This window comes from Paralichthys olivaceus, chromosome 7, assembly GCF_024713975.1.
Source record: "Paralichthys olivaceus isolate ysfri-2021 chromosome 7, ASM2471397v2, whole genome shotgun sequence".
Lineage (NCBI taxonomy): Eukaryota > Metazoa > Chordata > Actinopteri > Pleuronectiformes > Paralichthyidae > Paralichthys > Paralichthys olivaceus.
The window spans coordinates 513,447-535,576 of record NC_091099.1 but is presented as its reverse complement, the minus strand read 5'-3'; the positions used below and the strand labels follow the sequence as shown (position 1 = coordinate 535,576).

The window sequence follows — 22,130 nt, the reverse complement described above, 5'->3', positions numbered from 1 at the left end:
AAATACAACTTATATAAAGGTTTATACATCATTTAAATACAGGTGTAAATAAAGCTTGTATACAGGTGTAATTACATCTTATATATAGGTTTAAATACATCAGATATAAAGGTTTAAATATAGCTTATATACAGGTTTATACATCGTTTAATTACAGCTTGTATACATGTTTAAATACAGCTTATTTACAGATTTAAATACAGGTGTAATTACAGATTATATACAGGTTTAATTAAAGCTTGTATACATGTTCAAATACAGTTTATATACAGGTGTAAATACAACTTATAGACAGGTGTATTTACAGCTTATATACATATTTAAATACATCTTATATAAAGGTTTATACATCGTTGAAATAGAGCTTATATACAGGTGTAAATACAGTTTATATACAGGTGTAAATACAGCTTATATACAGGTTTAATTACATCTTATATATAGGTTTAAATATAACTTATATAAAGTTTCATACGTTGTTTAAATACAGCTCATATACAGGTTTAAATACAGGTTTATACATCGTTTAAATAAAGCTTATATACGGGTTTAAATACAGTTTATATGCAGGATTAAATACAGTTTAAATACAGTTTATATACAGGTTTAAATGCAGCTTGTATACAGGTTTAAATACATCTTATATAAAGGTTTAAAAATAGCTTATATAAAGGTTCATATGTCATTTAAATACAGCTTATATACACGTTTAAATACAGGTTTATACGTCGTTTAAATACAGTTTTTATACAGGTGGAAATACAGCTTATATACAGGTTTAATTACAGCTTATATACGGGTTTATATATATAAAATAAAGGTATAAATTAAGTACAGATTCATACACATTTAATGTTCATGTATTATGTTATGTGATATATTACTATTATGACAGTGATGAAAAACAAAGATTGTATTTTCTCCTAAGTAAATTATAAATTAAATTATTGTGACACTCACCTTGATAAGTGACTGAATAACATCTGTAGTTTTAAACTTTTAAAAAACGTCACGTAAAAACCTTTTAAACGTGACTCACGCAGCGAACAGCAGGTGGCGCTGACACAGTTTAAATGTCCCCAGAGAGCAGAGGTGACTGAGCAGCACAGGAAACAGAACATCCTCGTTCTGTCAAACAGGAAGTAAAGGGACAGATTCCTGAGCACGAGACGAGTCGCCTGAGAAACTTTGTTCTACAAAACACAAAGTCGTTTTTATTAGAAATAAGACAACGAGCAGCTGATGCAACTTTCAAATAGAAACTTGGGTCAGAATATTTCAATTATTAGTATAAATATAATAATTATCATAATAATATCAATGTAAGAGAGAAACTGTTTTTTTTTAATTTATCAGGTTTTTTTTACGTCAGAGTTGAGAAACACCACCAGGGGGCAGCAGAGCAGCTGCTTTGTGTCTGAACGCTGCTCAGATTCCAGGTGAGCTGATCTGATCCACAGATGTAATCTGATTACCTCGGAGCTCGAGGCGGAGGGATTAGATCTGAACTGTGACCTGGGGCTGTTCTCCGTGTTCTCCATGTTCTCAGTGTTCTCCATGTTCTCCATGTTCTCCGTGTTCTCCGTGTTCTCCGTGTTCAGTCACCTCTACGACTGAACTCACGCTGCAGGAAACCAGTTCTCTGAGATTATTTAATCAATAAACAACAATGAACATTCTGACAGAAACAGAAAGGTCACAGTAAACTGCACACACCAACTTAGACAAATGTAAATAATATAAACTAAAGTAAGAATAATCAGCCCAGTGACAGAAAATGTAAATATTAATGAGTGTTATTTTAAATGAATGGTTGTGGCCCTTGTGCTCAGAGAGTCGTAGAGCTTCATTAGACTGAGTCTGGTCACTAGTGTTTCCTCCTCGTCCTGAAACACACAGTGCAACTCACAAACACTATGAACACAAAAGAGGAGGGGCCATCTACTGCTGGATTATGACTCATACTCAAGACTTCCTGCTAGCCACGCCTTCCTGCTGCACCGCTGACAGGAAGCTCCTCGGGTGAACGTTTGACCTTTTCTCTTGTTGGTTGATTTTAAAATCATCAGGTCGGAGAAGAGATCGTCCTGAATCTGGAGGCTGCGATGCTGTTTCCTGTGGATCACTGACGCTAGGACCGTCTGACGTCCTCCACCACGACACTGAGGGACCGAGCGTGGGGCGCGATCAGAATCATTATTTTTGACGGTGTTATTTGGTGAAACTCACTTTGCCGTACACGTATCTTACCCAGCGACAGCCTCTTATTGGCTCCTCGTCTCTGCTCTTTGGGTGACGGTTCCAGCTCCTGAACTGACCGTGTCCCCGAACACTCGTTTCCCACACATTTCTACTCAACGTATTTATTTCTATGAACACGTTATTATGAAATTTAAACACAGATACTTCAATCATTTCTCAGAGTTAATGTTAGATTCTTTTTATAAAAAATAAATAACTAAATAAAACACTTTCCACAAGGGAGGGCGGCACCCTAGCGCCCTCTATTGACCAACCACCACTGGTCAGAGGTCAGTCTGTTTAATCCAGAGTCACTTAGCGATTTAGTTTCACATTTAAACGTTCAGAGACACAATACACCTGAATATAAGACAGCCTAATCTTTTCCTGTGGCGCCCCCATCAGGCCATATTTCAATTTACAAACGTGAACATCTGAGTCAACGAATGTGGAACTTTTCTGAACGTAACAAAAAAAAAACATTTCCGTAATTACTCAGGCTCTTAAATTGAATCCATCAGAGTTTCTGCATTTAGCTCATGGCTGTTAATAGTTTTAAATAAATAAATCCAGATTAAACTTCCTGTAAAAGATTTAGACTGAAGCCGCTCCAGCGATAAAGAGCCGCTCACGCTTCTACCACAGACTGTGAATGGTGATCGAGGCAGAGCGACAGAGAAGGAAACAGAAGTGAGCGACAACGGAACTTCATCTAGTTCAATGATCCTCTTCAATCAGACAGTTTCATTCATGATCTTTATTATTCAGAGGTTTGTAAAACAGGTCGAGAGTCTGATCCTGGATCAGTTCCACCGAACCAAGTGACGAGGAGTGACACAAGTTCCTCCTTCCCGTTTCCTGTTCCACGGTTTCTTCCCAATCCTTTGTCTTTACGATCATATAATGTCTGACTGCGATTGGTCCGTTAGCTATCAGGAAGGCACATAACTCCGCCCCTCGGAGACTCCATGTCTTGTGGGCTGGAGAAGGGCCTGGGACTCATCGGCTCGTCCCCCACCAAGAACCTCACACCACCGGCCCCACCTCCCACTCCGTTGTTCCTCTTTGTTCCGGCGTGTATCCTGCCTGAGGCCGACAGCAGCCGCACGTCTGAGTGTGCGTTGGCCACCGTGTGGCGCCGCAAGCCTCCGACCTTCTCCAGGTAGGCCTCGCCCTCCTGCTCCACCAGAGGGGCCAGAGACGACGAGTCGGAGGAGCTGTGATGCTGAGTGATGGTGATCTCTGGCTGGTCACCTAGCAACGACCCAGACGACCGCAGATGACGTGACTCTGGATGAGGAGAGACAGGAAGTGAGCGAGCAGAGGAAACAGCATCAACCACCGACTGAAAGATCAAACATTCGATCAGGCACAAACAAACTTTCACACCTGATAACGATCAAACAGATTATATAGAGATCCGATAACACGCTGACATGATCACGTACTAAACTGACTGGAAACTACCGAGGGAGACATTGACTCCTGAGGACAACGTGAGAAGTAGAGACAGTTTCTATAGACTTCTACAGATACTGCCAGTGGAGTCGCCCCCTGCTGGTCATTACAAAGAAGACAGGTTTTCATTAGCTTCACTTTCCGGACCCTGAGTCGATATTTAAGTTTGAGGGTAAAACTAACCAACCCCTCAATCAATCAAATTATATTTCATGTCAGCACTTTAACCTTTGACTCCTTCTGACCCTCTCATTGAAATGGAATTGTAATTTAAATATGTGAGTGTGTGTGTGTCCCTGCTGCTTCGTCTCAGGAGTTGTGTGTTGCGTGTCCTCGACATGTGTGAGTTCATACATGCTCGTATGTTGTTATAATAAAAGAGAGTTAGAGTCTCAGCAGCGATCAGATTCTACTCACATCAGAGTTTAAAGCCGCTGCAGCTCCGAGAGGTTTTCTTTACTCACACTTCAGTGTTTCAACGTCAAAACGTCTCTAAAGTAAATAGAACATTTATTGTTTCATGAATATCTAACGTCATATATAATATCAAATATTATTCGAAGTTTCAAAGTATTAAATGTTTCTCTGCTGCTTGTCAGTAACATTTAAACGTAGACTGAGACGCTGTCAGATAAATGTGTCCAATCAGACGAGTTCACTTCGTTTCAACTGTGAACCCTTTAGTTCCATCTCAATCGCCCCCTGGTGGCTAGCTGCAGTAAACCCCTCCTCTATGTTAGCAGATGGGACTTCCAAAGGAAGTTTCTATAGTAGAACTTAGTCGTGAGGAGGTGGCACAAGATTTGACAGGACCTGTAGTATCACAAGTAGTAGTAGTAGTAGTAGTAGTAATAGTAGTAGTAGTAGTAGTACTCACCTAACAGCAGATGGTTGGTGTTGTGCAGCACATTGCTGACATACGGACACACAACGACCTCCACCAGATGCTCCAGCTGGTAATACTCCAGACTGGGAGTACCAGACTCATGGATTCCCTGAGAGACGGTTAGATGACGTCACATGTTTGATTCCTCGTGTTCACATGTGTCTAATAACAACTTGAAGCTGTGGAGGATGTTCCACAGTCCATCTTTATTTAGACTGTGATCAGTCTCCAACGGATCATGTCAGGCCAAGCAAAGTGTGTGTGTGTGTGTGTGTGTGTGTGTGTGTGTGTGTGTGTGTGTGTGTGTGTGTGTGTGTGTGTGTGTGTGCTCACCTGCAGCACCAGCAGCATCTGAGTCACAGGTGGGGGGACAGAGGCAGCAGTTCCCAGAGTTTCCTCCAGGTGGAGCTTCAACAGCACCAGGTCTCTGAAGGCCAGAAGAACCATCTGCCTGACAGTCAGCTCCTGACCCTACACACACACACACACACACACACACACACACACACACACACACACACACACACACACACACACACACACACACACAGGATGTAATGAAAGTTACAGAACATATAAAGAACATGTGCGGTGGCGTGTTTCCGTGTTTCACCTGGACCGGGTAGAAGATGGCCTGCAGGGTGGGGAGCGTCTCTGTGAAGAATCTGTCCCACATGTTTCCCAGAGCGACGAGACGTTCGTCACCTGTGACACACACACGACACACACACGACACAGAAACAAGTCTGACGCAGTGACGAGGAAACGAGTTCATGAACGTAAGGTGTTGCTCTGCTGCTCGGACTCAACGTCACTGATGCTTAAATAGTAACAATGGCACAAAGGATCATGGGTAATGTGTGCAGTGATTAATGCAGCAGCGGCTCTTATGAGACTGAACATTATCGATGCTTTAAATAAAAACTGTTGATTCATCGAGAACACGATCGTCACATGAGTCAATCACGAGAATAAACGTCCCGTGTTTGTACGTCTTCATCAAGCAGAGCAGTTTTGGTCGACATCCATTTTGTTTTCCAGACTCACATGGTGTCACTGTGACCTTTGACCTCTGAAATCACATCAATTAATGTTTGGGTCTAATTGAACATTTGTACCAAATATGAAGAAATTGAGAAATCGTGTTCACAAGAATGTTTGTAACCAGAATAACAACAGTCAATCACAGCTGAGAGCTCAGGTCCAGACTCACCAGAGTGGAGGAGGATCTGATCCAGGACGTCAGACAGACCTCGGGTCAGCAGCTGGTTCTGACACACACACACACACACACACACACCTGATAAACATCTTCACAGTCTGCTTCATCTCACTCTCTGGATTTGTGTCGACTCTGAACAACAGGAAAGTTGAAAGTACCTGGAAGTATTCGGTGATGAAGGAGCCCATCTCTGTTTTCAGGAGCCACCTGTAAGACACACAGCAGCTCAGGCCACGCCCACACTACGACACACCAGGTTCAGACTCAGTTTTCATCCTCGTCACACTAACAGCTGAAAACACGTGAGCCCTCAGCACACGGAGCATCTCTCTCTCTCTCTCTCTCTCTCTCTCTCTCTCTCTCTCTCTTCGTGGGTTTTAACCATGAAATGAACTCAACAGGTCAAATGTTTATGGTTCAAACTGAACCTGGAACCAAAAGTTAATAACTTTATTTATAAAGACAGAAAACCTTCTGTATCATGAACGTTAATGTTCTGAAGCAGTTTATAATATACACATATATATATAGAGAGAGAGTATTCATGTTCTGAAGCAGTTTATAATACTTTATATACATTAAGAAAATGTTTAAATATTCTTTATATTGTTAATTAGATGATTCTCCAGCTGTTTCTGATCTGAACATCTGGAGACGTCACTTTATGATGATTTTTAAATAATCAACAGTTTGTTCTGCGTTCAAGACACAAAAAGGAAATGCTCGTGTCACCTGATGCTCTCGTTCAGCGTGTACAGCTCGTTCGTCTGCAGAGCTCCGCCCTGGAACACCTTGATGACAGCTGATTGGACGCTGAGGGACACACAGAATAAACACAGGTGAGGTCAGAGGTCGTGGGTGGATTGACTCTTCAGGTTCCCGTGTCCGTGACACGGTTACAAACATGCGAGTGAACAACATGTGATGAATCACTGTGTTGGGTCAGAGTGCCACGGGCCTCGCATGTGGTCGACAGGAAGTGACCCGGCTGCCGTTTCCCTCCAAACATCCTGCTCGCTGCGGCAGTCGACAGGAAACAGACGAGACTCAGAGCTCACGTGATCCAAGGTCACTTTATACAACTCGACAGAGAGAGAGCGGGGACACGCATCAAAGAGCCTCGTAGAAACGGACCTGCAGCAGGATGAGCCGGCGTCCGAACATCGGCCAGTGAGGACGGGGCTGGTGACACCTAGTGGCTGGAGGTATTGTTATGTTTCCGGATCTGTCACATTCTTTTAAACATTAAATCTAAAGAACGCCCTGAAGGAACTTGGACTCACAGATGACCTGATTAGATCTGGGTGGTCACAGTGTCCCGACATCGACCTGGTTGGTGGAGACGATAACAACATGGCGGCGACTCGTTACAACTCAAAGTAGAGTTTGAAACAGTGATTTTGTTTTTACAGCTCGTTCCAGTCTGAATATTCTGGATCTACAATCAGGAGGAAACGTTGTAACGTCCACCCTCAAACTTCCCGTCGCCAACGTCTCGACACGCTGACGCGAGAACAATTTCCCAGCGAGTAAAAAACTTGTTTCACGTGTTTCAGATTAAACTGAACAGTTTACAGGGAAACGTGTTGCTTCAGTATCTGCAGAGCTCTGACATTTCACTGGGCAGCGCTGCACAGGAGAGTTTCCCATCAGTCACCTTGACTGTGACTAACCCCCCCCTCCCCCACCCTTTTACGCTCGGGTTTAAATCTGAAATCTTTCGCTTCAACAACAGATCCTGGTCCTCGTCAGACGCCACTCGTCACAGTGGGCCGTGCAGCTGATTCATACACGTCAGAGAAGTTCAGCTTCCAGCGTCTGAACATTGTGTTACACTGACAAACACACAAACACATCGACAACACAAACTAAACCCTCCAATGAGAACCGACCTTCAACCTGTTGATCTGAGGTCTGAAGAACACAAGCAAGAAATGTTCTTCTCTAATTCAGTGTTTGGACCACACACACACACACACACACACACACACACACACACACACACACACACACACACACACACACACACACACACACGATAATATCTGTATTTTGTGTTTGAAGGATTATGGACTCAGAAAATGATGAACTGAAGATTAATTTAAGAATTTGTTTTTGATTTACCATCAAATACATTTATATCTTTATATACAGTCAGTGATCTTCTTTATATACAGTCAGTGATCATCTTTATATACAGTCAGTGATCGTCTTTATATACAGTCAGTGTCTTTATATACAGTCAGTGATGGTCTTTACAGTTTTGACTTGTGTGTCAGTTGTTGATCTACTGACCTGTTCCACACACTGGTGTTGGAGATCTGTAGAGCAGATGAGCTGGCGTGGAAACGGGCGAGGTCCGACAGCACTGGAGAACTCATGAACCGAGGCCTGGGACGCCGGAAAGATCCCATCATGCACTTTGTCGGCTGCAAACAGAGGAAACACAGCAACTGGACGTTAACAGATGAAGAAGTTCAGCTGCTCAGATCAGAAAACAGATTTAAGTGAAGCCCATGAGAAAGAACCTGGAACCTGTCTTCTGTGACGTGACCAGCAGGGGGCGTCTCTTCTGGTAGTTTGGATAGAAAACGTCTCTTCTCACTTTCTAACGTCAGTAAACTTTGTCCTCAGGAGTTTTTGTCTCAGTCTCTAGTTTCAAGTCTTCGACACAACTGATGATCATTTATCAATTATGATCAAACCAGCAAGCACCGGATGATCACACCGCAATGTGACTGACAGCTGGTACCGTCCAATGAGTGTGGGTGGGTGTGTCCTCGAGCTTTCAGTCAGGCTCCCCCCACAGCTGGTGTGTGTTCACAAAGTCAGAAACTTTATTTATATCAGTGGCTTCAACACGACAGCTCACAAACCAAAGGTGACCTCATGGTGGGTAGAGCGAGAGAGAGAGCGAGAGAGAGAGAGAGAGAGAGAACGAGAGAGCGAGAAAGAGAGCGAGAAAGAGAGATCGAGAGAGAGAGCGAAAGCGAGAGAGAGAGAGCGAAAGCGAGAGAGAGAGCGAGAGCGAGAGAGAGATCGATGAACAGGCAGGTGCCTGCAGCAGGCTTCACTTCCTGTTGACAGCCTGCAGCCTCAGCAGCGTGTGATTCGTTTAGAAAACACATTATTTTCTTCAAACCGCAACTTCCTGTGCAGCGGCGCTGACCCGAGACCAGCCTGTTCATTTTAGCACAGAGGTCTCACTACGTCTCGCTTTCCAGAAACCACAGAGACGAGCAGGCGCTGAGCCGTCGCTCACTTTATCATCTGTCGTGTTTCTTCCTCTAAAGCCGACCACACGTTTATTTCTGAGCGTGGGAAGGTTTCAGAACGTCACACAGTTTCACAGCTTGGTTCAGTCAAACCTGGTGAAGCTCACAAATCATGGTCCTTGTTTTCAGAAACCTTCTGGAGCAAACAGAGGAATGAGTTGAGGAGGTTTCTAACACGTGACGCTCAGCAAGTCGCTCAGTGAGTCGTCCAAATGTTTGTTGTATTGTTGTCAACACACAAACAAACAAGCTGAGTCAGTGGAGGACAGACATGTGGACAACATGTCTACACACAGTGACTACACACAGTGACTACACAACATGTCTACACACAGTGACTACACAACATGATACACACAGTGACTACACAACATGATACACAACATGTCTACACACAGTGACTACACAACATGATACACAACATGACTACACACAGTGACTACACACAGTGACTACACACAGTGACTACACAACATGTCTACACAACATGACTACACAACATGTCTACACACAGTGACTACACAACATGATACACAACATGATACACAACATGTCTACACACAGTGACTACACAACATGATACACACAGTGACTACACAACATGATACACAACATGATACACAACATGACTACACAACTACACAACATGATACACAACATGATTGTGGGTTGAACTCACAGTACAGTGTGGGTTTGGGCTCTCTGGAGGTTACACTAATAACCACTGTTTCCTGAGGGAGGGAAACGAGGGACAACCCGACTGGTCTGCAGGTCTGAGAAGCTCCGCCCTCCCCGCAGCTCTAAGGCTAGTTCCTGCGTACGCTTGTTTAGCCGCTAACGATCCGACAGTTTCTCTGGAGAGGAAAGAAGATCTGAACTTGCTGATCCAGAGTCTTGTGCTTCGCCGGATTTGAAAAATCAAACCCTGAGAGAAATATTTCTGTCGAAGGTTTTTGGAAACTGAGCCGGATCCGGAGAGTTGCTGCTGTCAGAGAGCGTCGAGATCCCGAGCTGGAGACGTCTCAGTGGACAGATGGACGACATCTTCCCTGTGACATGGAGGAAGATCTGGTTGAGTCCACCCACGATGAGCTGTGGTAGCAGGCGGATGATGACGGTCGGGAAGAGGACGAACATCTCAACTCTTGATTCTCACACGAGTCAAAACGACACGTGAGAAGATTTTTCTTTCTCCGTCACAGAAACCCCGCCTCCAGAAATCAGAACATCTTGATGATACTGTTCATTCACATATTCAGGAACACAAGTTGTTGTTTTTCTTAACGGACTGTAGCTAAAGTTTTAAACGTTGGGTTCAGTCTGGTGACTTCCTGCTGAGGAAACAACGACCGGTGGAGAAGCTCAGAGGTTTAATCTCCGTCACTTTATCCAGTCGACATCGTCGCTTTAAGAATCGGCCACAGATTCTTGGATCAAAGCCTCGAGAGTTTCACAGAAACATTGTTCCAGCTGCTGAACAGAGGGGGGCGACACCTGCTCCGAGAGAGCAGAGCTCGGCTGAGGACACGTTTACGACCAGAGTGGAACATTTTCACTGTTTTTCATGTTTCTCTAAAAAGACATTTGAGGTTTTTTGTTGTTTAAGTTTAAAAGCTCATACGTCTTTATATACAGTCACTGACCCGGCCGGCCCAGGTGGCTGATGGGATTTCACTGCCCTCGCCGTGTCGTCTCCTCTGATCACAGCCAATCTCGTGCCGAGATTCAACACAAACATTCTTTTGTTTGTTTGTCTGATTCTGGACAAACACACGAGGAGACGACGACAAACTCTGCGTCTGCAGCCGGAATTAGAAAAGCTTTAATCAGTAACTGGAAAAAGATGGTTCCTGATCTCTGGCTGCATTTCACAGCTCAACAGCTCGTCACGGGAAACGTTACTGTGTGTCTGTGTGTGTGTGTGTGTGTGTGTGTGTGTGTGTGTGTGTGTGTGTGTGTGGGGAACTGTGTGTGTGTGTGTGGGGAACTGTGTGTGTGTCCAGTCCATGCCAGGGACCACAGGTTGTGTGTGGGAATGAGACCATGTGTGCACCACACACACACACACACACACACACACACACACACACACACACCATTTGTTGCTTCAATCCTTTGATCTGCCGTCTTACCAGAGGTGGGCGTTTAGGCGTCGCCGTGCGTGCAGCCGTCACCATGGCGACGCCTCTGGTACACACCAACAGCAGTCATCACAAAAAGGTCAACAGCCGACATCACCTCAGCCGCCTTCACATCGTCCTCCAGCCAAACATCAAAACATCCGCCTGCGACCACGACTTCACATGAAACCAACACGTGTTCCACAAACCAACCAATCACAGCAGGTCGGTCACGTTTTCTCGGGTCGAGGATTTAAAAACCTTATTTGTTCATTATTGATCTTCAGAGATAAAAGTGGATCCTCAGAAGCTGCGTGTGATGATCGTCCGCTCAGGCCTGCTAGCTTACAGCGTTTATCTAGCCTCCACATTCGTGGATGTAGAGTCATGAAGAATACGTCCAACGGCTGGAGGACGACTGACACTAAGTCTCATCTATAATGTTTAATTATAATAATAAACATTATAATAATAATAATGATAATACTAATAACAATAAAAAGAATAATAAGAATGACAATAATAATACTAATGATAATTATAATAATAATAATAATAATAATAATGATAATAATAATAATAATAACAATAATAACAATAATAATACTAATGATAATAATAATAATAATAATAATAATAACAATAATAATACTAATGATAATAATAATAATAATAATAATAATAATAATAACAATAATAATATTAATGATAATGATGATAATAACAATAATAATAACAATAATAATAATAATAATAACAATAATAATACTAATGATAATAATAATAATAATAATAATAATAATAATAACAATAATAATATTAATGATAATGATGATAATAACAATAATAATAATAATAATAATAACAATAATAATAATAACAATAACAATAATAATCCTGAACACGTGTCACATGAAGCTGAAGGAGTTTAAAGGATCAGAGAGAAGCTGCGACTGGAGCTTTTCACAAGAATTCATTCGGCACCGGCATCAAACCCAAACGACACAAAAGCAGCGTGAACGTCAGCTGCAGTCAATCACCAGAGGAAAGTGTTTCTCCAGCTGAGACAGAAACAAACTCAACTTCACACTGAACTTATTCATCAGCACAATTTAGAATATGTGGCAACACGAGGAGGAACTGGAGACTGTGATCCTTGTGTTTGAGTCTGTGTGTGTGTGTTCGTGTGTGTGTGTGTGTGTGTGTTTGTTGTGTGTGTGTTAGCATGTGGGATAATCCTGGAACAGGAGCTCCGTCATGAGGAAGTACTCACAGAAACTAATGCAATTACAGACGGAGCTGCTGCACTTTGTGTTTCTAATCTGAGATCAGTCACTTCACTGACGTTTAGAAAATACAAAGATTTTATCAATATTCCAGAAATCCAGTGGGACTCATGTTAAAGTGGAGAACATCAGTCCAACTCCATCAACTACAGAGACGTGTCCACACCACTGGGGGGCGCCGCCAGTATTATTATTTTGTAGAAACGCCGGCACGTAACATCTCAACGTTCACATCTACGACGACTCGGCAAGAAAGTGAACGAGCAGTTCAACCGAATCTAAAGATGACGACACGAAGTTAGAATGTTTCAAATCGTGAAAAAAGTCTGAATGACGTTTAGAGGACGAGCTCCCAGACGCAGGAATGAAGTATTTATATCACTTCATGTGTAAATTCACTTCAACTTCAGATCTGACTTAATACAGACTGAATGTAGACTGAATATATAATATATATAAACTCTGTAGACTGAATATATAATATATATAAATATATACTATATATAAATACTGTAGACTGAATATATAATATATAGAAATACTGTAGACTGAATATATAATATATATAAATATATACTATATATAAATACTGTAGACTGAATATATAATATACATAAATACTGTAGACTGAATATATAATATATATAAATACTGTAGACTGAATATATAATATATATAAATACTGTAGACTGAATATATAATATATATAAACACTGTAGACTGAATATATAATATATATAAACACTGTAGACTGATAGAATAAATCTATATGAATACAAGCCACTTGTGAGAAGTTGTGTGTGTGTGTGTGTGTGTGTGTGTTTGTTTGTTTGTTTGTTTGGTACCTGAACGCATCTTGACCTCGTGGCCTCGGTCCGTGAACTCACCTGAGAGATCAGGATAAACAGAGATCTTCCTCCTCCTCTTCTTCTTCTTCTTCTTCTTCCTCCTCCTCTTCTTCTTCTTCTACTTCTTCTTCCTCTTCCTCCTCCTCTTCTTCTTCGTCCTCTTCCTCCTCCTCTTCCACCTCCTCCTCCTCCTCCTCCTCACAGGTCCAGGTTCTCCTCTGCTCAGTGAACCCTCTCTTCAGGTTCTGAGCAGCAGAAACTCTGATCTCAGACTTTTCTCACTTCCTCTGAACTCATCGCCGCTTCGCTCTTTATCTGCCGCTGAAAAGCTGCACGAGGTAACACCGATACTTCCGGGACAATCCTTCAAAGTAAAAGCAAACCTAAAAAATTGGAATTCAACGATAAATGTTATAAATGTTCCATATGAGGAGCCACCTACCTTATCAACACATGGACACACACACATATATAACTTATATAGATGTAAAATGGCTTGATGAAATAAATAATTAAAAGCTGCAGATACACTTAAATTAACCGATTTAGAACAAATAATGTAGAAAGAATAAATTAATGTTAAAATAACAGTCAAACATAAATGTACAAATACATAAATGTACAAATGAAGAAACAAGTGAATAAATAAATAAGCAAATGATGAGGAAGTAAATAAATGTATAGCTATATATTAATAATAAAGAAGATTTAGATTTTAAGAATATATTTAGAAAAACAGATAATAAATAATATAATACATGTATAATATATATGTATATATATTCATATATTCAATTCATTATCAGTTAATTGATTTTTTATTAGGTCCTGAACTCACAAGGATTTTATTTAATGACTAAATAATCAGTTATTCATTTATACAATAAAAACATTTCCTCTGTTTTACTCATCACGAGTCTGAAGTCAGACATTTCCTGTTGTTAATGAAACCAGGGTTTTACTCAACATTATTTTATTGTGAAGGAGATTCAGGAACCTCTGGCTTGCAGAGCTGGACACAGATTGTGATTCTCAGACGCTGGTTGGTTGAGAAGAGTGATGTCATGAATATTTATGATGTGGAAGCTGAAAATGTTTCATGTGTTTGAGACGTTTTATACTCATATGATATATGATATGAACATGAATATGATATGAACATGATGATATGTTATGATATGATATGATATGATGTTATGATATGAACATGATGATATGATATGATATGTTATGAATATGATGATATGATATGATATGTTATGAATATGATGTTATGATATGAACATGATGATATGATATGATATGATATGAATATGATATGATATGATATGAACATAATGATATGTTATGATATGATATGATATGATGTTATGATATGAACATGATGATATGATATGATATGTTATGAATATGATGATATGATATGATATGTTATGAATATGATGATATGTTATGAACATGATGATATGATATGATATGAATATGATGATATGTTATGATATGTTATGAACATGAATCAGCCGCAGGCTGAATGTGAACGTCGTTTCTCTGAACACGAACAGGAAACAGTTCAGAGTCACTTCTTTAGATTCGTGTTCTTCAGGATTTGATTTGATTTGTTGATCGGTTATTTGATGATCTATCGATTATTGATCAGTCCCGTGTTTCTCTGCAGCAGCTCCACAGCTGAGTCCTCGTGCAGAGGAGAGCGCCCCCACCTGGTGGACAGACACAACTACATCAGACTCCACATCTCCTCCAATCAGATGAGACGGAAGCTTCATTGAATATATTCTGAAAATTGGTCTTTGTTAAAGTTCATTGTGTTTTTCAAAATAGAACTATATATATTTTATTGATCTTATTGTTCATTATTAATAAATGACAAAGGACAGGACAGGGGACTTCAGGGGCCAATCAGATGATCGCCTCCTGGCTCCGCCCCTGGTTCTGACCTTCTCTGTTTATACGAACACAAACATCTCGGACACAAATCTTCTTTTTTTAATCCAGACTCACATTTTCTTTTGTATAAAAACTGTAAACATTGATTCACGTCTACACTTTTATTGGACCCTGTCTTTTCTCATTATCAATATTAGTTTATTGATGTTACACTTTTGTCCGTCCCGTCCCGTCCCGTCCCGTCCCGTCCCGTCCCGTCCCGTCCCGTCCCGACCCGTCCTGTCCTCACTCTCTGATGTTTCTGTTTTCATCCTGTCAAGATGGTTTGTTCGTTTCTCTTCTCTCTAGTTCAGGTTCAGATCAGATGTGATTTGTGAATCTGAGACTTTATGAACTTTGAGATTTGATTTGACGGTGTTGGTATGGGTGTGGCCTCACCTGTCCTTGAGGGCGGGGTTTGCTCCAGTGTTCTTCAGCAGGAAGCGGATGACCTCTGTGTGACCTTCGGTGGCCGCCACATGCAGAGCTGAGCGTTCATCGTAGTCAACGGCGTTAACATCCACGCCAGACAGGAAGTACCTACAAACCACCACAGACGAAGAGAATTTAAAAGCTCGGAAATCTACATGTGGTCCACGAACATTCAGAACATACAATTAAAACTGTTGATAATATATATATATATATATATATATATATATTGTCTCTTCTAATCCTGTCCTGTCGTCTTGTGCTGTCACCTCCTCAGAGACTGGACGTCTCCTTTAAAAGCTGCCAGCAGGACGTTCATGATCTGGTGTCCCTGTGGAGATGACAGAGGAGAGGAGGCCTTTAAATGATCAGCGATCAGCTGCTCTGGGATCAGAGTGAAGACGCAGACAGAACCTCAGACCTTCCACTGTCTGCAGGTCAGAACCTGCCTGAACGGAGTCAAAACTGTGCAGCTGAAAGACAGATCACAGATCAGCTCCTGCAGAAACAAAAGTTCATTTACAGTTGAAACAGATCACAAAGAAAATTCCACAACACAATGAGACACAAACACAAAACTTCGTCTTCATCCAGACGCAGCTGGAGAATATCGCACTCAGTGAACTTCACTGGACTAAACATCAAGTGTTCCAAATATGAGAGACACAGAATTATGTGATGAAGATGAGACACACGTTAAACTTCCCTTATCTTCATTTCACACTCACACATAACAAATGTTGTGTTTTAGTCTGGAAACAGAATAAAAAGTGATTTATATCTGAGTCACTGGTTATCTGAGAGTATTTTAAAGTGTTTTATTCAAATGAATCAATAAATTGTTGAAAACCTGATGAAACTGAAGGAAGTGACCCTGCCTCCTGGTGTTGGACGGAGGTATTACCTGGCAGAATGGACGGTCCTCCTCCAACTCAGGCCTAAAAGTCCAGGGACCACAACAAGCAGGGAGCCGAGGGCGTCTGCAACACACAGGACCATAACACTATGACCACCAGGGGGCGCTATCTGCAAAATAAAGACTGACACCGTTGGAAGGTTCTAATATTCTTATTATTAAATATCGACCAAAGATCACTTTTTCCTTGTGAATCAATAAAGACATTATTTTCAGTTATTGATCAAGAGACGAAGAGACAACGATGAATATTTCATAAACACAGATTTATGATTCAGATTCAAATTCAAACAAAAAGAAGAATTAGTTCTGGATTAAATTTCTACAGTTTAAAAAATAAATTGAAAAAACATGACTTTGTCAAAAAAACATTCATATATATATATATATATATATATTATGTATACACGATGTAATGACGATGTGATTCAATCATTAGTATTTGAATCTTTAAGTAAAACAGCTGCTTCCTGCAGGACTCAGCGGAGCTGGTTGAAAAGCTCCCGCTCTGTTGGGACGAGCTAAAGGACGAGTTGTACCTGCAGCAGCGTTAATGTCGACCTTCAACACTGGAGACAAACAGGAGACGCTTTGTGAGAGGACACATCGGACACCAGGACGACCGGATCTACTTTAAAGTTTGAAGTAAAACAGTGAAATGAGAAATTATTATAGATTATAATGACTTCGACCGGACATCAACACGGAGGAGAGAATCACGAGTCGAATAGATTTCTCTTTTTCGATGGATCGTTTTTCTAACTTCTAACTTTTACAAGATTCATTTTCTGTGTTTCTCTTTTCTTTTTCTTTTCTTTTCTTTCAGTAGATTTCAAACCTCCACCAACAGCTTCTGAAACCACAAGTAGATTAAATGTGCTCAATCTGGATCGGATTTTAAATATCACTTTAAAGTCAGACTGTCATGTCTTTGTTTCGGCTGTAGGGGGCGTCACAGAGCCAGGTGAGGATGAACTCTGTGGCTCAGTGTTTATTGTTCAGTTATTTAACTCATTACTTTTATTTTGTCTTTTTATTTAAGCCGTATGAGAAAATGTGTGATTTGTGGATCTGAGCTACAGATGAAATGTGAGTGAGTCATCGTGTCTGAAAGATAATGTTTCCTAGTTATAGTGAAAGCAACAACTTTATTTTGTTGTGTTTTATTAAATTAAATTCTTAAGTTTACTTCAGTAGTACTCAGTGTTTTAAATATTACTGTGAGTTAGTACAGGAGACACTACTGAAACGTTTTACATTGAAAAACTATGACCGGAAGTGTTTACCTTGAAAAGCGGAAGTGCCTGTGTTTACACTGTTAGCTTCTGTATGTTAGCTAACGAGCTAACAGCTGCAGATGTTTTACCGGTCACATGTCACTCGGTTCTTCAAAGAATCTACGTTCAACCGGTTACCGGAGCTCAGCGGTCCGTTCACCGTCCTCTCCCGGGGCTCCAGCGTCCTCTCCCCGGGCTCCAGCGTCCTCTCCCGGGGCTCCAGCGTCCTCTCCCCGGGCTCCACCGTCCTCTCCCCGGGCTCCACCGTCCTCTCCCGGGGCTCCAGCCCGCCACCTCGGCCCGGTGTCACCGCCGGGACAAGACGTTTGTCGTCAAACACACAAATGCCCCAGAAACAGAAACCAGTGAGTTATGAAGAGTTTCTTCTTCTGTTGTTCACCAGAGTTCACTCACATGATCAACACATCATCTGTCACCATCAGTTAGAGAGAGAGTGTGTGTGTGTGTGTGTGTGTGTGTGTGTGTGTGTGAGTGTCTGTGTGTCTGTGTGTGTGTGTGTGTGTGTGAGTGTCTGTGTGTGTGTGTGTGTGTGTCTGTGTCTGTGTGAGTGTCTGTGTGTGTGTGTGTGTCTGTCTGTGTGTGTCTGTGTGTGTGTCTGTGTGTGTGTGTGAGTGAGTGTCTGTGTGTGTGTGTGTGTGTGTGTGTGAGTGTCTGTGTGTGTGTGTGTCTGTGTGTGTGTGTCTGTGTGTGTCTGTGTGTGTGTGTGTGTGTGAGTGTCTGTGTGTGTCTGTGTGTGTCTGTGTGAGTGTCTGTGTGAGTGTCTGTGTGTGTGTGTGTGTGTCTGTGTGTGTGTGTGTGTCTGTCTGTGTGTGTGTGTGTGTGTGTGTGTGTGTGTGTGTGTGTGTGTGTCTGTGTGTGTGTGTGTGTGTCTGTGTGTGTGTGTGTGTGTGTGTGTGTCTGTGTGTGTGTGTGGCAGGAAGCTGTCATTAGTGGATCAGGGTGATGATGATGACTCTGTGGTTTCATGTGGTGAAGGCTCAGCAGCCCGGACCAGCAGCAGCCGAGCCTGAGGCCTCTGGTCCGGTGGTTCGAGACCGACGTGGTGCACTGACCATCACGGTGCGCGCCAAGCCCGGCTCCAAACACAGCGCCATCACAGGTACGAGATGACGCGTCACACCTGGAGCAACTCATTTTATTACACGATGAAAACTCTGCCAGTCAAAGTGTTTCCTCTCCGCTGCTCCTGCAGACGTCTCCGCAGAGGCGGTGGGAGTTTCCATCGCTGCACCCCCGACTGACGGAGAAGCCAACACTGAGCTTATTCACTTCCTGGCTCAAGTTCTGGGCCTGAAGAAAAGTCACATCTCTCTCGACAAGGTCCCTGAAACTTCTTCTTCAGTCTCCGTTCACTTTCTGTCGCCTCCTGTTTGTTCTTCACCTCTTCATCAATCATCTTCCACTTTCTTCTGCCAACTCTCCTCCTCTTCACCGCTGAGCTTCCTGCGAGGAAGCAGTAACATGTTATTATCTTTATGTCGATAACAGAACATATTAGAAAATCAACATCACAAAGACGTGTCTGTTCCGTGGAGACTCCGTCTGTCAGAAGCTGAACAGTTAATAACAAGTGTTACATCACTTCCTGAGGCGGAGGGAAGATTTAGAAAACAAAGAGAACAATGTCACTTTACCAACAACTGAATACAGTCGTTGTATTTCTGGTGCGAGGTAATAAAACTGAATTTATCCTGATGTGGTGAATTAGTGTCGTCAGGTGTGTTAGCGTGGGATTCAAACTGATACTGAGTCAAGACGCTCCTGTGGACGGAGTAATAAAGATGATGCTGTACTTCTGTCTGCTCCTCCTGTGTCCTTCAGGGCTGCAGGTCCAGGGACAAGCTGGTCAGAGTGGACTCGTCCCTCAGTGTGGAGGAGGTGTTGAGGAGACTCAGAGAGGCCACAGGCTGAGGGGAGGCTCAGAGGAGGTGCACGCACACGACCTGTAATAAGAAGGACGAGTGTGTATGTCCATGAAGTCCTGTTGGTCCTGCGGGACACGGGGACGCTCCAGTCTCAGCTCAACACATTCTGTAATGACTCACTGAAGCTACTGTACTTTGTCCTCACAGGGTTTCACAGCTGGACCAGTGGGACACTTGAGGACTCTGAGCATCACCATGGAAACAGACCGGTGCAGACGGTGTTGCTGGGACGAAAAGGACGTCTGTCGCCATGACGACTGGATGTGATGTGTGTGAACGTCTGAAGTGAATCATTAAAGTGTCACGTGATTAAATCAGCTGTTGAGGAAGAGTGAGCAGATTCTTTGATAAAACGTGAAATATTCCTTCTCCTGCATCTTATTCACACCTGCTGTGTAAACACGGCTGTACCAGTAGGTGGCGCCTCGTTCCTGTGAGATCTGAAGGCACTAATGGAAACATGTATGTTGAGTTCACCTGTAACATGAAACCACAACACAACAGTTCATCATGTCACCAACATGCACACGTTTGTCCCTGTGAGACAAAATAAATGGACAAACTCCAGATGCTAATTACACTTTACTAAAGTGTAATACAACTAGTACAAATAATGTAGTACAAATACTAAGGTCCAGTTTAAATATGCCAGTACAAATACTTACACTACTACTAATCATTTCTCAAACACGATAGTAATCATCTGTTAAAAAACCATAAACCAGAGTGTGAGCGGCGCTCAGAGAGTCGACCACATGAAACCATCGTTACCTCGAGTCGAACTTCAGCTCTGATGGTTTGAATCAGTCAAATAAGACTGAACCTTAAATTCCCTGAGGAAGGAAGTGAACACCAGGACAGATGTTGAATCAGAATCTGAGTTCATGGAATCAAGTGTTGGACCAGGGCCACAGGTCAGCGTCTCATGTCAGCGTCTACACTCTGGAGAAGAAGGGATGAAAAACAGCAGGTGAGCGTGAACGAGTGCAGCTGTGATGAGCTGCAGCATCAAACCTTGGACAGATGACGTCACAGCGCCCTGAGCTGATTCTGCAAACACACTGGAGTTTATTTTTACTGACAACATTATATAAGATTCATGGAGTTGATTCCTGCTGCGTCTCCTCTGCTGATCCTGGATCAGCAGCTTTACGTCTGCAGCTCAGGCTCCTGTCAGGCTGACGGATGTTTGAGACCCAGAGCTAAGCTTCTGCCGGCTGGAGGCACGTCCTCCCTCCTAAACTTAAATCCTCTTCTGCTGCATGCTGGGAAACGTCTCAGCGGACAGTTTGTATACAGTTTACTTTTCCTGCAGGTTCCAGCCTCTAGAATAAAACAGTGATGAGACGTTCCCTCAGGGACACAGAGTCGATGGAGGCAGCTTCAGGGAACAGTGAGGGAACTGAAGCTTTTCTGAAAGACGCTCTGTGGGATGTGACTAAGTACATTTTCTAGTATCTCTAATTAAGTAAATCAATGTTCAGGTACTTTTACTACAGAGCCAGACTGATATATTATCTAAACTCAATTATTCCTAAGATGTTGTTATAAAAAATCAACAGGTCATAAACCCCGCCTCTTCCATGTTAGCAGATGGGACATGGACCAAACTAAAAAAATCCCAGTAGACGTGTTTGAGTATCGTTAAAAGTGCTACACAAACAAAATGCAGTATAATTATAAATACTCTATAAATACAGCACCACTGCCTGAGAAGTGGCTTCATGTGGAGAACATCTCATTATCAAAGTGTCAGTTAAGAAGTTGGACGTGACGCAGCTGCTTGTTCCGTTGATTGTTTATCACAGTGATGTTTGACATGAAGCTGACAGAAGAAGAAGAGTTGGATGAAGAAAGGCCCGGAGCCAGAGGATCAAACTCCCACACGACAGGAAGAAGAAGAGAGGATGAAAAGATGCAGATCCTCTCAGAACCAGCAGCTTTTGTTTCGAGGATGTTTCAGGATGTTTTTATGGGACTGATTCCATCCAGAGACAATCACAGATCAAATCGTGGAGACGGGATTTAAACCTCTTACTTCAGTCTGCAGCTTTATTTATAGTCGAGCTGGCCCCCGGGAGCTGACGCAGCTTTAATGCTGAGTTTGCCCCACGCTCTCACTCTAATGCTGCGCTGACAGCTGCAGGATTTCACTCCAATGTTTACGACCAAAATCCGCTCAGTTTGTGGACGTAAATAAAAATTTGGGCTCATCACAAAGTTTAAAAGAATCACAAAGAATAACGATCAGTGAGCAGCTGAAGAAAAGAGGACGAAGC

General features: G+C 42.3%; 3 protein-coding genes and 1 long non-coding RNA gene across 11 annotated transcripts; 2 read left to right on the top strand and 2 right to left on the bottom strand.

Moving 5' to 3' along the window:
- Positions 1-2,983: 2,983 nt before the first annotated feature.
- LOC109647011 (proline-rich protein 5-like) lies at positions 2,984-13,662 on the bottom strand. Of its 4 annotated transcripts, none has more exons than XM_069529141.1 (9): positions 13,376-13,662; positions 8,103-8,236; positions 6,540-6,620; positions 5,966-6,014; positions 5,799-5,856; positions 5,199-5,290; positions 4,919-5,056; positions 4,577-4,694; positions 2,984-3,531 (listed from the first exon to the last, which is right to left on the bottom strand). In XM_069529141.1, the coding sequence occupies exons 2-9, from the start codon at positions 8,222-8,224 to the stop codon at positions 3,167-3,169; spliced, it is 1,023 nt and encodes a 340-aa protein (XP_069385242.1). In that variant the 5' UTR covers positions 8,225-8,236; positions 13,376-13,662; the 3' UTR covers positions 2,984-3,166. The 4 variants fall into 4 exon arrangements, with proteins under 4 accessions (XP_069385242.1, XP_069385239.1, XP_069385240.1 ...); XM_069529138.1 differs by having other exon boundaries at positions 5,966-6,049; positions 13,334-13,586; XM_069529139.1 differs by having other exon boundaries at positions 13,334-13,579.
- On the top strand, positions 8,888-15,357 carry LOC138410916 (uncharacterized). Its single transcript, XR_011243558.1, has 2 exons — positions 8,888-11,427; positions 15,012-15,357. It is a non-coding gene; the product is annotated as an uncharacterized lncRNA (long non-coding RNA).
- LOC109647400 (glutaminase liver isoform, mitochondrial-like) lies at positions 14,155-17,754 on the bottom strand. Of its 3 annotated transcripts, XR_011243557.1 has the most exons (6): positions 17,168-17,754; positions 16,617-16,692; positions 16,134-16,211; positions 15,982-16,043; positions 15,680-15,820; positions 14,155-15,054 (listed from the first exon to the last, which is right to left on the bottom strand). XR_011243557.1 is itself a non-coding variant. In XM_069529145.1 (5 exons), the coding sequence occupies exons 3-5, from the start codon at positions 16,029-16,031 to the stop codon at positions 14,976-14,978; spliced, it is 270 nt and encodes an 89-aa protein (XP_069385246.1). In that variant the 5' UTR covers positions 16,032-16,043; positions 16,134-16,211; positions 16,617-17,754; the 3' UTR covers positions 14,155-14,975. The 3 variants fall into 3 exon arrangements, 1 of the variants encoding a protein (XP_069385246.1); XR_011243556.1 differs by having other exon boundaries at positions 14,155-15,585; positions 16,617-17,754; XM_069529145.1 differs by having other exon boundaries at positions 16,617-17,754.
- A 231-nt stretch (positions 17,755-17,985) lies between these two features.
- Positions 17,986-20,168, top strand: c7h15orf40 (chromosome 7 C15orf40 homolog). 3 transcript variants are annotated; one of them, XR_011243555.1, is made up of 5 exons: positions 17,986-18,270; positions 18,902-19,025; positions 19,119-19,246; positions 19,748-19,887; positions 19,999-20,168. XR_011243555.1 is itself a non-coding variant. In XM_069529144.1 (5 exons), the coding sequence occupies exons 1-4, from the start codon at positions 17,986-17,988 to the stop codon at positions 19,835-19,837; spliced, it is 627 nt and encodes a 208-aa protein (XP_069385245.1). In that variant the 3' UTR covers positions 19,838-19,854; positions 19,999-20,168. The 3 variants fall into 3 exon arrangements, 1 of the variants encoding a protein (XP_069385245.1); XR_011243554.1 differs by having other exon boundaries at positions 19,748-19,891; XM_069529144.1 differs by having other exon boundaries at positions 19,748-19,854.
- Positions 20,169-22,130: the final 1,962 nt, after the last annotated feature.

What these genes read in the sequence shown, in the direction of transcription:
- LOC109647400 (XM_069529145.1), bottom strand. Translation starts at nt 16,031, where the DNA reads ATGAACGTCCTGCTGGCAGCTTTTAAAGGAGACGTCCAGTCTCTGAGG. An exon ending in GACGTCCAGTCTCTGAGGAG is followed by an intron (nt 15,821 to 15,981) that starts GTGACAGCACAA and finishes GGTGGTTTGTAG; the next exon opens with GTACTTCCTGTCTGGCGTGG. An exon ending in AACCCCGCCCTCAAGGACAG is followed by an intron (nt 15,055 to 15,679) that starts GTGAGGCCACAC and finishes TCTGTCCACCAG; the next exon opens with GTGGGGGCGCTCTCCTCTGC.
- LOC109647011 (XM_069529138.1), bottom strand. An exon ending in ACGCTGAACGAGAGCATCAG is followed by an intron (nt 6,050 to 6,539) that starts GTGACACGAGCA and finishes GGTGTGTCGTAG; the next exon opens with TGTGGGCGTGGCCTGAGCTG. An exon ending in TCAGATCCTCCTCCACTCTG is followed by an intron (nt 5,291 to 5,798) that starts GTGAGTCTGGAC and finishes TGTGTGTCACAG; the next exon opens with GTGACGAACGTCTCGTCGCT.
- c7h15orf40 (XM_069529144.1), top strand. Translation starts at nt 17,986, where the DNA reads ATGTTTTACCGGTCACATGTCACTCGGTTCTTCAAAGAATCTACGTTC. An exon ending in TGCCCCAGAAACAGAAACCA is followed by an intron (nt 18,271 to 18,901) that starts GTGAGTTATGAA and finishes CATGTGGTGAAG; the next exon opens with GCTCAGCAGCCCGGACCAGC. An exon ending in CAAACACAGCGCCATCACAG is followed by an intron (nt 19,026 to 19,118) that starts GTACGAGATGAC and finishes CTGCTCCTGCAG; the next exon opens with ACGTCTCCGCAGAGGCGGTG.